We start from the raw sequence: 18,293 nt of genomic DNA, 5'->3' as shown, positions 1-18,293 counted from the left end.
CTTTGAAAAAATTAGAGTTTTCAAAGCAGGCCCGGTCGCCTGAATACCGCAACTACGAATAATGGAATAGTACTCCGGTTCTATTTTGTGGGTTTTCTGTCTGAACTGGGGCCGTGATTAAGAGGGACGCCCGGGGGCATTCGTATTCTGCCGCTAGAGGTGAAATTCTTGGACCGGCGCAAGACAGACGAAAGAGAAAGCATTTGTCAAGAATGTTTTCATTAATGTTGGGTTGATTAACCATCACCAGTTTGTCCGTCTGTATCTGGAAGTCCCATATAATCTTAGCTTGGTTATTCTCAACCATCCTGGGGTGTCTATCATTTTGACCTCGGGACTTCCAAGCCATACTCCGCACAGATGTTTCTGGCCTTCCACTTGCTTATGGCGTTCCATGTATGCCCTGCCTGCTAGTATCTTGCACCCTGCTGTTATGTGCTGGATTATCTAAGGCGCATCTTTAAACAGCCTGCACCTGGGGTCTTGCCAGCCTCTCTGGATCTTGTGCTCAAAAGTTGTTCCTGTGCTGCCATGATTAGGGCCTCTGTGCTGTCTTTCATTCCAGCTTTGTCCAGCCACTGGTAGGATTTCTGGATGTCATCCACTTCGTTTATCTGCTGGTGGTACATACAATGCAGGGGCCTGTCCTTCCATTATGGTTCCTCCTCTATTTCTTGGGCTTCTGCTGCCTGAAGTATTCAGTAAACATGCGGTCGGTTGTGAACATCTTCCTGATTTACTCATGGATGTTCGTTGTTTCATCCTGGACTGTGGTACCAACCCTCCATGCATGGTTAAGAGCTTTCTTGTTTTTATGTCAGTGGCTTCTATCTCCTCCTTCTGCCAGCTTATTATCCCAGCAGGGTACCAGATCACCAGCAGGGCATAGGTTTTGATAGCCCAGATCTTGTCCTTCCCGTTCAACTGCTCCTCAGGACTTTCCTTGGTGGCTGCAGCTTTAAGCAGCCTCTTGTGGTTCCCATTGACCTGTGGGATTCCCAGGTACTTGTACCTGTCCTCAATGTCTGCAATGTTGCATTTCGGTAGTGTGGTCCCCTCAGTTCTGACTACCTTCCCTCGCTTCGTTACCACCCTACTACACTTCTCCAGTCCCAGTGACATTCAGATATTGTTGCTGTATATCCTTGGGGTGTTGATCAGTGTCTCGTTCACTCTTGCCATACAGCTTGATGTCATCCATGTAGAGGAGGTGGCTGATGATTACGTCATTCCATTGTCAGTATCAGTAGCCAGTCTTGTTAATGATCTCACTGAGGGGGTTCAGGCCTGTGTAAAACAGCAGTGGGGGCAGCGCATCTTCTTGGTAGATCCCACACTTGATGGCGACTTGTGCTATGAGCTTATAGTTGGCCTCTAGTGTTGTTTACCAAATACCCATTAAGTTCATGATAAAGGTTCTTAGGGGCCTGTAGATCTTGTACAATTCTAGGAATTCCAGTGTGGGGCACTGAGTCATAGGCCTTCTTGTAGTCCAGTGATTTTGGTACAGACAACTATGAAACACAATCTTATTCTCCCTTTTAATGTGGAGTATGCATGTTCACTCAACGTTCCCATGACCTTCCTACTACAATTTAGATGGTAGGATAAGACTAAGCATATGTGTATGGATAGTCTGAAGTACCTCTGCTTTCATCATGTGACAAATGGGTGACTTTTGCATTCAATGCACCAGCAGAGTCATAGGAAACTAAATGGATGAATGGTGACCCTGCTAATAATAAGCATGACACCTCAGGGAGATTTGCCTATTTATCGTGAAGTCACTATGACTCTCTGTGAAAAAAGAAATCTCTATATGCATATAGAATATAGAGTCCTATCTTAGAATAGAATAGAATTCAACTTTATTGTTATTACACATGTCACAAGTACAAGGCAACAAAATGCAGTACAGCTACACGTGGACACCCACTTTTTATGGGCAACACGACAAATTTAGAACTAAAAAGGAAAAACATAATATAGTGACTTTGAACCAGTGTTTCTCATTAGTGTGCAGGCTTTGCTGCCATAGTTCGATCAGTGGTATCTCATCATTATTGTTATGATTATAAGTGGCTACCCAACAAAAGAAAAAGATTCCCTGAAATGGAAAGTGGGAAAAGCAGAGAGAGCTGGCACCTCTTGAAATATGAGTCTTTTTATAAATCACTTGCGTCAGGACATGAATGTGGAGGTCTCACTCTTTATTACATAGCCAGTGATTCACACACTTTGTACAGCTACGCGCTGGGTTGAATTTCCAATTTTAAAAAAGGAAATAAAACATAAAAAAGAGAGATGCCTTACAATTTATTTTGTTCATCTTTACACAATACATATTATTGATAATAAAATCTGTTAATTGCTTTTTTAAGATAATTCTCTTTCTCTATTGTATGCTGTCTTCTGTTAAGATCTATGTTTTATGTATGCTTATTTGCTTATTCTATAGTAAAAGAAAATACTTACAATTCATGTTTTCCATTGTTTACTTTTGATATGGATTATATATTGCATGCTGTGTTTTATTGTAGTTATGTAAAATTGTAGCTGGTTGCTAATACGTTTTGCATTGCTTACATCTTTATTTTGACCAACTCTTAGCAGTAAGAGTTAGGTAAGGATTGTGTCTACTTACACAGTGGAATCTTTCGTGTGTGGGCTTTTACACTGTGTCATACATGCACATCAAGAACTTAGTTGACAAAAATGCTGCATACAAGTCACTGTTTCCATATCCTTTATTGTTAACAATCCTAGCTCTGTCACGATCAAACCTTGTGGTACTGCTTGGCTTGCTCATTTCCACATAGTCCACACACACACAGCAGCTGGTGTTGATGTGGGAATAGTCTCTTTAAAATGTGAAACAAGTTGCTGCTCGCTTGAGAACACGACACCTAAGCTACACCGTCGAGATTATCTCCTGAGTCTCCAGTTCTCAGGGAGTAAACGCCACTGCTCTTCCTATCAAATCATACTTTATCTCTGTACTTTATGCTTCCCTTGATGGTTGAGTGCTGAGGAGCTGCCTTCACAAGTTAACCAAGGGAATGTTTGTTTTGAACCCAAAGACCTCATGGTAGACTAGCACCTGGTAAAACCAGCTGGGCTAGTTACAGCAGGACTGGAATCACTTTGCACCTGCTGGGTAGCTTATTGTAGTTTCTTATTGTCACAGCAGAACAGAGTGTGCACAGTGCTATCTTACACAAGCATCATGTAACAGGACATGCTAACTCTGTACTGGAAAGTAAAGTGGGAAATGTTCCAAGTGCTGTAGTTAATGGAAAACAAGAACTCTGTGAACAGCCTCGTGATTCATTGCGACTCTTTTTTGTCGTGACTTGGCCAGCTGGTTAACACTCAACTGTACTGCAGGTGAGGAGACACTTACATAAATGTGTTACTGTAAGTGGAGACAAAACACCAACGAATGTGTCAATGGAAAAACAAGCAGAAGAAGCGGAACGTGTAGACAAAATAGCAATTTATTAATAACTTATATTTCCTTTACATTCGTAAGAGAGGAGTTTGGAAGGAGTGAGTAGAGGGCAACATAGTGGTTTCCTCTACGGGGGGTGTGGGGGCAACTCTCCGAAGTTCTGGATTTAATTTTGTCTCGTCTTGTCAAGTGAAAACTGCATTTCACAGAATTTTCCCTGAAGAAGCGAAGCAAACACAGCTCCCTGCTTTTTCCACACATCGGAAATATTTAACCCACAGATCATGATTTCTTAAATTAACCTTCAGAGACATCCAGTAAATTCCACCTTTGGCCATTTGAACTGCTTGAGTTCTTAAGCATGGAGCCCAATTTATAAACTTCAGTGATAATCGTTCTAGGTTTGGTTGGGGTTTTTTGTAAGAAAACAAAACAAATCTATCTGGGATACTGTAACCAAAAAAAGTACATTTCTCTGAAGGTTAATGTGCAAAAAAAAGGGGAAAGAAATCTTCCAAGCTCAAAAGTAAGGCAAATGGCCAAGGTGACTTTGATTTGTGGGAGGACAGGTGCAAAAAGAAAAGGCCAGCCACAAAGCGCTTATTGAATATATTACACATGTACACAATTCTTGGAAAGCCTACTTGATTTTTGGCATAATCAACTCAAACATATTGATCAATACGCAGTTTGTATGCTTACATAAAAGTAGAATATGAAACAAAGCAAATCTTCAGTACCCACTTGTGCCAAAGGGTATATACTACTAGAGCAAGGCTTTTACCGTATTGTCTTTTATATTAAGATATATACACACCGTATAAATGTTTGAAAAGACTCCACAAATGTAAAATAAAGTCCATTATATTGTGTGCCTTCTAAAGCCAGGGTAGTTGAGCCCCATGCAGGCAAGTCTTCACAGAAGATGAAGGAGACAATGCACCCTGATGTCATGGAGGAACTAGTAATAGACCCCAAAACAAATATACAAAAGGATTTCATTTATCTGTCCACTTTGAACAATCAGGTCTCTTTGGCACACCAGCCTTTGAACTTTGAAGCATAACATACAGCTGTCCAATCAATCACTTTAGGCTTCCTTAGACACTGAAAAAATACGAAAAAAAAGACCAGAGTCTTACAGCAAAATCTGATTGTAGTAAGTATCTGCACACTTTAAATGATTCGCTTCCTGTCTCTTGTACTGTCTCTCCTCATTTAGTCAACAGCAGCTGCGCTTCGGTCAGACAGCTATGGCCCTTCAGTAACCACACTCAGCAGCTGTCGCCTCAGACCAGCTGTATCAATAATGTCGCACAGCAGACGACGGAAAAAAGAGAAAACATTTTGCAGCTTTTCCAATAGGAGGCCCACAAAACCCCCAATGAGAAGAGGAGTGGTGACAGCAGACCTCACGTGGACTCCAGGGGGTCCAGCTGGAAGACGTTGTGGTTGGTCGGGGTGGTGAAGTAGAGCTGCTGGCTTGGTGGTGCCATGCGGTTATCACATGGACTCTTCAGACCCAGTGTGCGCTCAAAGTCCAAAAGCTGACCCATGAAGTTGAAATTGGGTGAGATGTTGGATTTTTTCATCTTGACAATGTCGTAAGCATCGTTCATGGACAGGTTGAGCTTCTGCATCAAATAGGCCACCGTCACTGTGACAGAGCGGCTAATGCCTGCAAGGCAATGGACCAGGACGCCGCATTTCTGTCCCCGAGCTTCATCTGGTGGAAGAAAAGAAAGGGGTGGAAATTTTGTATCATAAATAAACAACATCTTTAGAGCTTTTCATCATTCCAGATAACTAGGAAAGAGTAGATATCCCAGTTTGTTGTTTTGTTACTCTCACAGTCCAAAGACCAAAGATTTAGTCTGCATGGATACTGATCAGAAGAAAAAACATTCCTGACATCTGAAAAGCACAAAGCAGAGAAGCTCTCATTGTTTATGCTTCTTTTAGGCAACTAATCAATAATCAAATCTTTGTGATTTTAAAGTCACGCTTTGTTGGAAATTGAAGCAGGTCCAGGAACTTATTATCCTATCTCCCAGCCATGTCAGTAATTAAACAGGGGCTATGACAGTATTGCACATAAACAGAGCTCACATTCTTTGGTTTCTTTTGGCCTAGAGTAGCCGGCTGGGAAATTGACTATTACGGTCTATTAAACCATTCTTCCGCTTGCTAGGGTTACTCTGACAATGGTGCCATTTGGGCGTGTAAATGTAGGAGTCATGAGGGCACCCTGTCAAGGCGAACAGGATGTCATCAGGCCGTAAATGGCTCCTTTTGTAATGTGGCGGGAGGAGGAGGGGAGGGGGGGCAATGCCATGTCCTAGATTACTTTCAATGCCACTTCCTTCCTGTTGCGCTTGAATTACCGCCCTCCCCTCGCTCACTCTCCCCTTTCTTCAGTTTCAACATCGCCCTTTGTGCTGCAATTTCACAAGCCCTGGGACAAGAGATAGGGCCAGAATGTCTTCCACTGAAGTCAAACCAAGTGCATTTTGCCTGTGCACCATTGGAGGCAGACTTGTGTTCCTCTGCCTCTACACAATGCCTTAATCTGCCTGCTCTGTGTGTCCCTGTCTGATTGACTGATAAGACCACAGCCAGGGACACTTCATCTAATCTCAATTGCACAATAACAACCTAAGAACTTCCTGCCAGTGATAATATATATCACATTTAATACGTTTATGCCCCCAGCTATCTGTTTTTGCCCCTTTACTCTGCCTGCATGCGTGTCATAAAGTAGGGAACAAGAACAATACTAATCAAACACCCAACTTTTGAGTTGAATCCTTCTTCAAAATTGTGAGGACTTGATGGGTTTTTTTTCTCTATGTTCTATATTTTGCAGACTGACGCAGTATTACTATTTATGGTCTCACAAACTCAAAAGCTAATTTTGGAGTTTAAATAATTATAAGCAGTACTAAAAAATGAATAAGCATGTACACAACCTAACCAACAAGATTTAATCTGCAGAGCGTTTCCAGTTCTGCGGGATTACTTACCAATAAAGCTGATGGCTTCGGGAAAGAACTGAGAGAGATTCTGGCTCCAGTGATCCGAGATTGGGATCTGCTTGTACTTAAACTCTCCTGCGTTCTCAAAGAGGTTGGGGAGATTGGGAGTCACGTTGAGGATATACTTGATCCCGTACTCCTCCAGCACATCAAGGTTAGTGGAGTCCTTGGCACAGCCCAGGTAAAGGTGCGGCAAGATCTCTACAGGGAAGGAGGGATGCGGGTTGGATAACGGGCTGCCGTCCGAGTCTGTGGCGCTGCTCGGATCCCGGTCGATATCAGACTCGATGTCCGAGGAGTCAGAGCTGATGCGCAGCCCACCGAGGCCCAGCACCTGGGCAGTAGGGGAACTGCTGTGGGACGAGCCATCCAGGTTGGTTTCGCACAGAGCCGGACACTCGGCCTGGAATTTACTGAAGCCACCTGGAAATATATAAAACAGATGCAATGAACACACCGTTTCTGCCTGCCACACAGCAGGCATAAGTTGCACACTGCAGACGGCAAATTATTATTTTCTGAGAAAGAAAAAAAGAAGCTTAATACACATAAAATCTGGTTACGCGTCTCTTCGAAGTAAATTAAGACCCTCTTCAGTAATTACTGACGTGCGAGGAGTCAAGTGTAACCTAACCTTAGAGTGATGACTATATATTTCTTTAATCAAAACGCCAGAAATCTACGTCTGCGCGAAAATCTAGCCTGTGAATGAACAGCGGCAGCCGCCGTGCCCGAAAATGTGAATGAATTCCACTCACCCTCCAGATAATATGCCTTATAGCCCTCGTCCTTCATTTTCCTCAGCAGTAAACCCAACACGGAGCCCCCGTCCACGTTCTCGTTCCACTCTCGGCTGTACTCGTCGTACAGCAGGATGGCGTCCGTCTTGCACCTCCGCACAAACCTGTCTCGATCCTCTCCGTTGGAGAGCAGAGAGCGCACGGGCAGATTGCCTTTCTTAAGCCGGCGAAGCATGAGGCTGGGTATGGCCACGTTGATGGCAGTCTCGACGTGAGACGACTCGTAGAGCTCCTGAGCCCGACAGTCCATCACAAGCAGGCCGTCCCTGCGCGTCTCCAGCTGCTCTCGGAGCCAGCCCACCGTCTTGCTGATCGCCATAACCGAGTCAAGCTGGACGACGGGCTTGAGCTTGTCAAGCATTTATAAGCAGGAGTTAAAAAAGGGGGGGAAAAGGTGTCGAGGAAAAGCGGGGAGCTTCTCGGCTTCAGCAGCAGGCACAAATATCTGTCTGGAATTTCGTTTTCAGTCTGATCTGCTGCTGAGAGGGCCCTCGGCAACACAACTCTGAGAACAACGGCTTAAAAAACTAAATAACGAGTCAAAATAAAAACCGTCACGCTTGTCAAGACTCACTCCAAACGTTCTTTTGGATCCAGTGTGTTGCGGGACGTAGGAATTCCTGTTCCCTTCAGAGATCTCCCGAGAGTAGGTTGCCCACACTGTTCCTCATTCATGCATCTGGTTGGAGAGAGCCTGAGTTATTTATCAATGAGTCATACCGGCCCTGCGACGAGGCTGAAGCTTCCTCTCTTCTTATATAACTCCACGGCTGCTCTTCCACCTCTCTTTCTCTCTGTGCGTATACAGGCTGTGTATCTAATATTTTTATGGAGATCCAGAGCAGAAAGGCGGATTTGTTGCTGTGAAGCATGCGGGGTATGCACCCGTCTCTGCCTGCTGTTGCAGCCTGTCTGTGCTGTAGATCGTTTCTCTGCAGGTTCTGACTCTCTGCGCTCTCTGCGGCGCCAGGCTGCTGAATGGCTACAAACAGGAGGCGTTCCATTGGATACGTTTTGTGGGGCGACCAATCAGAAGCGCGGCAGCAGCGGTCGCCTTAGAAACGGGGGCCGGATAGAGCGGCCTGTGTTGATGAATCGTTAATGAGTTTGTCATTCACAAAAACGGAGAGGAATTTCCGCTCCGGATCAAGTGTGTGCAAACAAACACAAGAACTGCAGGGGGAAGGAAGGAAGACGGAGAGGGCGGGTGCGGCCTCAGCTCACAGTTACACACACACACGAGTTTCAAATAAAGAGCGTCGCGATAATTAGGCTACAACGCAAGTCTGCAACAATGCGGTGTGCGTTTTTCAACATGCTGGAAGTTTTAATTCACTTAGAGCTGTTTGAACCGCTCTAATGCATGCACTATATTGAAAGTCTTACCATTAACCATCATAATATAATAAGTATAATAAGAACCTTTTTTTTTTTTCAAAAAACATATTACACTGTAATAGCGCGACAGTAAAACCATGCTCAATGTGGGCTTTACAGGCAGAACGCCTTTGGTGCAATTTCATTTTCTTCCTCACTCCGGAAACACAGCTGATCTGCATCCAGTGAGGTCTGGCACATCTGACAGAGGATCAGCGCCCTGTTGAGAGATATGACCTGTAACCTTTGTTTGTTTTTCTAAAAAAAAAAAAAGTCTTGTCTTTCAATGCTAACTACCCCACCCTGTGTGATCACTTAGATTGTTTCCACTGGTTTCTGTGGGCATGAATTTAGGATTAAATACAGTGGTGCGCTCTCATGGAAGGAAATTATTATTTCTTTTTCCATAAAAAATAAATGTCAAACTCGAAAAACTCAAGCTCCATAAATTTCTGCTACAAATATATATTCTCGGTAGAATAAAGCAGCAGCCAGTTGCTATGTGACAACAAAAAAGTGGCCTTCTGCAATTCACGTTTTTTTTCTGCCCACTTGATGGAAGGCCGCTGAAATCACCTCAGATGAAAAAAAAATGTTTCTCTGCGATATTGTGAGCACACAACGGCACTGGAGCTATTTCTGTCTGTGCAGCCTTCACTGGAATGAAGAGGTTTGTTTGTGTGGGTGATGCTGGTTCAATGTCACCGTCTCTTTTTTCTGTCTCGCACTAACTAGCCCGACAGTCCTGTGAAACTGCTGCATGTTCCGAAGATGTCACGTTATCTTATGTAACCCCTGGTGGTATTGTCTTTGTTTTTTCTTCTGAATCATACATTGTCCCAATAATACTACATTTTAGTATCTGTTTGTTTCCCATAATCCAAAGTGCATGAAGCCTAGCCAGTGGCATAGACTGAAATGTTGGACCATTTCACTTTAATCAGACGGATCATTTGACTGTCTTAACCCTCTTTCAGCGCTGACAGACTCACTGTTTCAGGGTTATGTGAAGCCACGAGGGTCACAGATCGCACACACAAAGGCTTTTAATAGACTACCTGTTAATTTGCATGACCTGTCCAGGCTCAGTGGGGTCCAATTAACATCACACTGTAACAGCAACTTGACACTTTTATCATATAAGAGGAGCTGAAGCCTCGAGCAGAAGCCATGCTACAGCGATATTATTAAAGGACCCAGCAGGAAAACACAAACATGCACAAATCTGCAGTATTACATCTTATAAGGCATTGATGGATTCATTTGAAGACTGATTTGGAAATAAATCTGGATACACTTATGTGGCGAAAATGAACAACACAAATATTTAATTTCTTATTGTTGGCATGAATGTATGATTTAGTGAGGCTCTGGACAAGTCAGTGGAAACGTAATTAACATGGGTGAATATCCCAGCAGTAACTGAAGTGCATCTTTGATAATTAAGGCTAAAAGTGTTATCAGTTTATATGCATGACACTATGGCTCATGACAAACAGGGGAACTATTTACTGAACATTTAATTAGATATGATAATCCTTTAAAGAGCTCAGTGCACTTAAAAAAGACAGTGTGATTTTCTTGTTTCCTGTTTAAATATAGTTGTGTTGTGATAGTGTGTTTATCTCTGTTGCTTCCTGTCTTCCTGACACCTCAGAGAGTAATAAGATAGAATCACTGTGAAGGAGGAGTTTATCAATCAACAAGAGAAACAAGCTGAGTGACTGGACAGCAGATGACTCAGTATTTTTCCATTCGATTCCAGTCTTGGATACTCGAAAAAAGTTTTTGTTGCTTTGTTTTTGGGTTTTCTTTTTTTTTTTCACTGTTGTTGTTCTCTGTGAAAGGATTCATGCCAGCATGTTCACAGTCCCCCACTTTGCAAGATTATACGTACTGTATTCTGCTATACAGTACATGGTTGTTTATATCAAACAGCATGAAATCTGTAAAAGTAGCGACATTGCTCTAAAGACCGTGTGAGTGAAAACTATGATTTTTTTCGGTTTAGTGGAATATACAATAGTATGCTCATGTTTTAAAAATCCTCTTACAATAATGATTCATTTGTTGTCTGGAGATTGTGTTTTATGTATTGTGATCAAGGAGGGACTCCAAAAAGTTGATTCTGTTCATCTGACAGGACCTCTCTCAAATACACTCTATGAGCAGTAAGCAAAAAAATTTGGCTTAAAGTAAAATGGAGCATGTATGCGTTTAGTCTTTAGTGAGTTTCAGTCGTACATAACACTTCCTGTTATGTCAAATATGGCTCATGGGTGTGCCTGTGTTGTGGCTCCCCAGCAGTGTCTCTGCATATGAAGTGTGTAATAGCTCCAGTGTTCATTTTGGCCCAAAGACTTCTGCACACCCCTCCACCTCCTGCAGCCCCCTAGGCATGACAGAAGCCCCTGTGAAAGAAGCCACGCTGTTACTATTCACCTTCAAATGAATTCTATTCTCTTTCAGTGCTCCCTCCTCCTCCTCTCTGGGTTTCACCCTCTTCAGTACCTCTACCTCTTCCCTGCTGCTCACCCCATTCTTCTCCCTCTGCCCCCCTTTTTTTGCCCTTGGCCCCCTTTTTTGCCATTGCCCCTCTCTCCCTTCTTCTTTCACCCTTTACATTTCATTTGTCTGCGTACATGCACATAAAGCACATCAAACATGCCTGAAACCACTAATTTGGGCCAGACATATATAAACGCAGTATGTCAAGACTTTGTGATGTCATTTTCAGACTTGCTCTGATCAGCCTGAATGAAGTGTTTTTAAAAACTTTAATGAGTTAATGTACGAGTCTTTTCTGGCTGGCCAGGTTATTTTCAAAAAGCTCGGTTTTGCTAGCTCAGTCGATTTCACGATGCAAATTCAAAATGACAAGAAGAAGATGCATTTCTAAAATAAACTCATTTGCCTCACTTAGGCACAGTCTCGGCACATAACTGGGCCGCTACACTGTTTTAACTGACATGAAAACACTGTTTATATGCTGAAACTTAATATGAGAGCTTTCATATTTTTTACACTGTCCGTCCTGATCACAACAACATATAAACAGTGTATAAAGGATGGCGTTAGCATCACCTAAATGAGGGCAAAATATGCAGTGGGGGCTGTGCTTTGCAGTGGTGAATGTGTATGTACGCAAAGTATCCAGGTGCCGACTCATTTCTAGCCTTTGATACTAAGCTATGGGCACACACAACCCATGAAGATGAAAGTAGTTCCAATGTTGCTGACTGGCATGAAAACTAAAGTGATCAACCATAAATACAGGGAAAATAAGCTTTGAAGACAAATTGTGGCAGATAATGAAGTTCAAATTGTGTGTCCTCACTTGTGTGTTTTGTGCAGAGAGCACGACACGGGCCATCGTCTCCACGCCTTGATCACTGTTACAGTGTAGGCTGTGGTTGCAAATTGCATTACCAGCACAAGAACCAGTAGCCGTAAAGATAGGGATGACTTCATTTTCAGGCCAACCTGTAAGTTATTGCAACATGGTAGACTAATGTGCCTGTGTTAATTCAGCTCCATATTATTGTGTGAAGTTGCACTGGGTTGGGAGTGGTTTTGTGTGTGTGTGTGTGTGTGTGTGTGTGTGTCACATTTTTGGTGAGCCAATGGCTGGAATGGGGTTGGACTAATTAGAGGCAGGTGTACTTGATTGCACTGATACACTGGTCTACTTATAGCCCACACTACAAACACTGCTGTGTCATTTTGTCTCTCTGTGCAGGTATGTAATGTGATGAAATCAGATATGTTTGGGATGGATGGGCTTTGCGCTATGAATTTTATACTGAAGGTGTCATTTTGTCTCTCTGTGCAGGCCAGGGCCTATTATATGCCACAGCCTAAAGGCAGCAGAGTTGCAGAGGCTGTAGTGACCACTGGCTATATGCTTGCAGGGTGGTGGGTCTCCAAGGACAACTTCTAACCCTGTTAAAGGCAACACGTGGAGTGCAACTGGTCGTGTGGCATAGCTGGCTCTGGCCTTGGGACTGTGTGTTTTTATACGATTCATAAATGGGACACTGGAGTGTTTTATCTTTTATCTCTTGATATTTTTTGTCAATAAATTATCTTTTAGAATTTTATTGACTGTCATCTTTTTGCCCACGACAGAGACGGTTGGTCAGACCTAGAATCTTTCTTTGGGTGTGTTACATTATCACTGCTCAGTTTACTTTGATTAAAAAGTCAATAGAATTATTCCCATGGGGCAACTGAAGGTTTGTGATACTTGTTTTGTTTAGCAAGATAATCTTCATAAACTGATGTCACTTTTTTTTTTTTTTCAAGCATAAATGCAATGGCCAGAAATGCAGTGTTACCTTTGAACTTCACTATGGTCACGTGACCACCACACCAAGCCTGCTGATGATATCTCTGTGACGAATTCTGGAGTCTAATTTTGCCACTTGTTAACAAATATTGTCTCTGATATGTGTAATAGCTGTCCAAGCTAACCACTAAATAACTTGTTCCTTTCTCAACTCAAGTCATTCATTAACTGTTTACATGCTTAGTCTTGCCTTGTTTGTTACTCATTTCTTTGTTTTGTACTGCTGGAAAATCCCCTGACTCGCCTTGTCAGCTTGTTTCACTCCACTCATTTCCTACAGACCTACACAGACTTATTACACGTCCACTTTGTGGTGTCATGATCTTATCTCTACTATTTACAGTCAGTTGGTTTACATTTCCACACTGAGTGACTTAATGGAGGTCTTACTGATTGTCTTAGAGACTGTAAAGGCAGTGGTAAGATGTTTAAATCACTATACCGGAGACAGGGAGTTTGAAGGTCAGTGACTTCCTTGATTTAATATCTCCTACTTTATTGACGCTAGTGTGCAACTTAAAATTAAGATTTGCACTGTGTATTTTCTTTGCTTTCTTTTTGAATGATGCCAATTGAAACACCTGCAGTGTTGTAGCTTCTGTTTCTCTGGGTGTTTTCCACCATCAGGCTCCCCCACGTCAATCCCAACCCCCTCCACATACACACCACACCACCAACAACAGCAGCCACTCCTTCAACCTCAAACCTCTTTTCTCATTCAGCAACTAATCTTTCCCTCCTTGTTTCTTTGCCACCGGCTGCTCGTCTCAGACGAGGAAATCCTTTGTCCACAAACAAAGACCGTGCACTAATCAGGTCTGGAGTCTCTGCATGGGTGTGTGTGTGTGTGTGTGTGTGTGTGTGTGTGAGATGTATGCACATGACACATACTCAGGAAGTAATGTCTTATTGGTGCCTGAGAATGACATGGAGAAAAACTGAGACAAACAGTGAGAAAGTGTCTGCATTTATTACTGCACTGCAAAAAACTGAAATTAGCCTATGACACATAAGAAGTCTGCATTTGAACTTGAACAAGGAACTTCTGTTGAGTATTAAAATAGATACTTACTTGGACAAAAATGCAAAGAAAAAATTTCAAGAATTCAAGAATTAGAAGTCAATAGAAGACTAATTTGGGGTAATTGCTTTTAAATAACTTATATTTTTTTGCTGATTAAAAACAAAGGAAGAGAAACATGACAGCTATGGAAAAAATGGACTGTGGGTGTGGGTGAACCTACAGACTTCCAGAAATAAATGCGTGTTGAAACCAAAAGTCATGTGATCCACAAACTTAAGCAAACAATGCCTTTCGATGCTCAGCTCGAAAGGCAAACAAACAACACACAAATGCAAAAAGTTAATGGAAAAATGTAATGAGGACCTCTATTCAGTTCAATTTATTGTCATTATACTGAGAATGGGTGCTTGTGTTCAGATGCTGAAGCACACTTATGTTTTAAAAAAAATATGAGTGGGTGGTCAATTATAGTGGTATGTTCAGAAAAATATATACCATATTTATATGATGTGTTCAGTAGAGTCTAAGCACACTCACACGACAAAGTACCACGGTGCAAAATGGTCAAAATGCAGCACACTCCAAAGGCAGGCCAACCCTCTGTGAAAGCTGAAGAGCACAGCATTGAACAACAGAAACGCCGTGCATCATGAAGACACGATGAGGATTCTTCTGAAGGCTTTGAGCTGTGGTGGAGGCTCAGATCAGCAAAGAAAAAAAAAAAGCCAGGAGGCGCTGCCAGGTTTCTGCTAACAGATAACAAGTGCATGGTTTCCTCCCTTATCCACTCTATCTGTACAGGGGCACCAAAGTAACACACAAACACGCAAACTCATAGGTAAACGGCATGCAATGCCAATACATCCTGTTCTCTTGTTCTTTCTATTTTTTTTTACTTTTTGAAGGCAGATGCATTTCTCAAACAACTGTGTATGATAGCAGCTTGTTAGGTTTTTTTTATGCTGGCTATGATGATTGACTCCATGAAAAATGGATTGATGGTTTTGTCTGTAAGAAGAAAATGCAATAATAAAAGAGTCCTCCTTTAATTTAAACGAGGTTCTCTAAAATCCAAATGAGAAAGCTTTATGCTTTATTAGCTGTTGTTGTGAAAGTATGTGTTGGTTTAGGGTCCTATGTTTTTCCTACCCATAATCCATTTCTAAAATCTGTCCTTTGTATGATTTGTGGAAGGGAAAAAAAGGTGAAAAGTGCATTCTCAGATACAGGACACACTCACACTTTGATATCCAGGGAGGTTCCCTCGAGCTGTTTCGTGACAACTCCAGACACACACACAGACACACACCCTAGTCTGAGCTCTGTAAAAGACAATGCTGGCTCCAGTGTTATCAGCAGCTCCATCACTTTGTCTCTGCTCTGCACCTTGTCACTGCTGTCCTGTTTCTGCATCTGCGTGTGTGTGCGTGCATGTGCGTATGTGTGTGTTAAAACAGACGGGATGGGCTAGGGATTGCGCAATGAGCTCGGTTACCTTCGGCGAAGTGTCACATTCACATGCTACTTGTGTGAGAGACCCACAGAGAGGATTTCCCCTTCACTGTGTGTCCACTTCCCTCTGTGTTTGGTCCAGTTATGTCCGTCACTCTGCATTCAGTCACTTGGATTCAAACCGGTTTTATTTCCTCTCATTCCACAGCTTCAGAAGTACATTTAGAAAGTGATTTATATATCACCTTAAGCTCGACGGCGAAGGTTGCTCCGTGAGGAAACGGGAGCTGCCTCATTACATTCATTATTGTTTGTTCAGAAGGGAATTATGCTGTATATTTATCTGATTCACATGGGCCACACCTAGCCTGCATTCAACCGCCATCAGTGGTGCGCTCGCTGCTTTCTGTGGCACAACCAGGATTTCTGAAATTCAGAATGGCAGAAAAGAAAATACCCACATCCTCTACATACTGATTTAACCCTGCTAAAAATTCTATTCAGTCCAATTTATTGTCATTATACTGAGCAGAGCCAGTGTAGAACTAAGGTAGAATAGTGTGGAAATTGGCACATTAGATAGGGTACAGTAGCCTTTCTGTACCCTATCTGGTACAGAGTTTGTTTGTTTGTTTGTTTGTTTGTTTGTTTGTTTTTCTTACTGATGGACACATGATCAGTGGACATGTTTGGGATTTTTTGGGGTTTATATTTTTAACCAAGGTTACACTTTGATCACCTGATACCATAGTACTTCCTCGCTCTTTTTCTACCAACTCTTAATGGGGGGGAGGGGTGTCAACATAGGAAGTAATTTGTAGTGATGTAGCAATGAAGAGACCACAGAAAGTCAATGACAGTCAGTGACTTCAAGCAGTTTCATCGGAAATATCACATGTAATGCAAACTTTACATTTTCTCAACTTTCAGATGAGCAATTGAAGCGATGACCAATAAGAGTGCAGGATATTGCTGACTAACATATGGCACTGTGGTAAATACATTGCATTTACAGCCTGTTACTACTGTACAGTGTCAAGCTGTAGCATCTTTCCCTGTGCAGATGCCACTTTAAGGGAAACATCAGCTCTTATCAGGTAATCCCCAACTGTGTCTGTCAGCAGTTTGATGTTTTTTAGAGATACAGTGGGGCAAAAAAGTATTTAGTCAGCCACCGATTGTGCAAGTTCCCCCACCTAAAATGATGACAGAGGTCAGTAATTTGCACCAGAGGTACACTTCAACTGTGAGAGACAGAATGTGAAAAAAAAATCCATGAATTCACATGGTAGGATTTGTAAAGAATTTATTCGTAAATCAGGGTGGAAAATAAGTATTTGGTCAATAACAAAATTACAACTCAATACTTTGTAACATAACCTTCGTTGGCAATAACAGAGGTCAAACGTTTACTATAGGTCTTTACCAGGTTTGCACACACAGTAGCTGGTATTTTGGCCCATTCCTCCATGCAGATCTTCTCGAGAGCAGTGATGTTTTGGGGCTGTCACCGAGCAACATGGACTTTCAACTCCCGCCACAGATTTTCTATGGGGTTGAGGTCTGGAGACTGGCTAGGCCACTCCAGGACTTTCAAATGCTTCTTACGGAGCCACTCCTTTGTTGCCCGGGCGGTGTGTTTTGGATCATTGTCATGTTGGAAGACCCAGCCTCGTTTCATCTTCAAAGTTCTCACTGATGGAAGGAGGTTTTGGCTCAAAATCTCACGATACATGGCCCCATTCATTCTGTCCTTAACACGGATCAGTCGTCCTGTCCCCTTGGCAGAAAAACAGCCCCATAGCATGATGTTTCCACCCCCCATGCTTCACAGTAGGTATGGTGTTCTTGGGATGCAACTCAGTATTCTTCGTCCTCCAAACATGACGAGTTGAGTTTATACCAAAAAGTTCTACTTTGGTTTCATCTGACCACATGACATTCTCCCAATCCTCTGCTGTATCATCCATGTGCTCTCTGGCAAACTTCAGACGGGCCTGGACATGCACTGGCTTCAGCAGCGGAACACGTCTGGCACTGCGGGATTTGATTCCCTGCCGTTGTAGTGTGTTACTGATGGTGACCTTTGTTACTTTGGTCCCAGCTCTCTGCAGGTCATTCACCAGGTCCCCCCGTGTGGTTCTGGGATCTTTGCTCACCGTTCTCATGATCATTTTGACCCCATGGGATGAGATCTTGCGTGGAGCCCCAGATCGTGGGAGATTATCAGTGGTCTTGTATGTCTTCCATTTTCTGATGATTGCTCCCACAGTTGATTTTTTCACACCAAGCTGCTTGCCTATTGTAGATTCACTCTTCCCAGTCTGGTGCAGGTCTACAATACTTTTCCTGGTGTCCTTCGAAAGCTCTTTGGTCTTGGCCATGGCGGAGTTTGGAGTCTGACTGTTTGAGGCTGTGGACAGGTGTCTTTTATACAGATGATGAGTTCAAACAGGTGCCATTCATACAGGTAACGAGTGGGGGACAGAAAAGCGTCTTACAGAAGACGTTACAGGTCTGTGAGAGCCAGAGATTTTCCATGTTTGAGGTGACCAAATACTTATTTTCCACCCTAATTTACGAATAAATTCTTTACAAATCCTACCATGTGAATTCATGGATTTTTTTTTCACATTCTGTCTCTCACAGTTGAAGTGTACCTCTGGTGCAAATTACTGACCTCTGTCATCATTTTAAGTGGGGGAACTTGCACAATCGGTGGCTGACTAAATACTTTTTTGCCCCACTGTATAGTGTGTTGTTATTATTATTATTATCATTATTGAATAATTATGTTGAAAACTTT

At 42.6% G+C, this 18,293-nt stretch overlaps 1 protein-coding gene across 1 annotated transcript; it reads right to left on the bottom strand.

The window, feature by feature from the left end:
• Nucleotides 1–3,478: 3,478 nt before the first annotated feature.
• dusp6 (dual specificity phosphatase 6) lies at nt 3,479–8,256 on the bottom strand. Its single transcript, XM_080861561.1, has 3 exons — nt 7,245–8,256; nt 6,475–6,909; nt 3,479–5,177 (listed from the first exon to the last, which is right to left on the bottom strand). Exons 1-3 carry the CDS (start codon nt 7,645–7,647, stop codon nt 4,864–4,866), a joined length of 1,152 nt encoding a protein of 383 aa, XP_080717687.1. The 5' UTR covers nt 7,648–8,256; the 3' UTR covers nt 3,479–4,863.
• Nucleotides 8,257–18,293: the final 10,037 nt, after the last annotated feature.

The sequence above is a fragment of the Rhamphochromis sp. 'chilingali' genome, assembly GCF_963969265.1.
Source record: "Rhamphochromis sp. 'chilingali' genome assembly, chromosome: 2".
Lineage (NCBI taxonomy): Eukaryota > Metazoa > Chordata > Actinopteri > Cichliformes > Cichlidae > Rhamphochromis > Rhamphochromis sp. 'chilingali'.
The sequence above is the reverse complement of the archived record's forward strand: the minus strand, read 5'-3'. Positions and strand labels throughout refer to the sequence as shown.

Coding starts and splice junctions, on each gene's coding strand:
- dusp6 (XM_080861561.1), bottom strand. CDS start 7,647: ATGCTTGACAAGCTCAAGCCCGTCGTCCAGCTTGACTCGGTTATGGCG. Junction 6,910..7,244: donor TAAGGCATATTATCTGGAGG/GTGAGTGGAATT, acceptor ATATATTTCCAG/GTGGCTTCAGTAAATTCCAG. Junction 5,178..6,474: donor CGAAGCCATCAGCTTTATTG/GTAAGTAATCCC, acceptor TTCTTCCACCAG/ATGAAGCTCGGGGACAGAAA.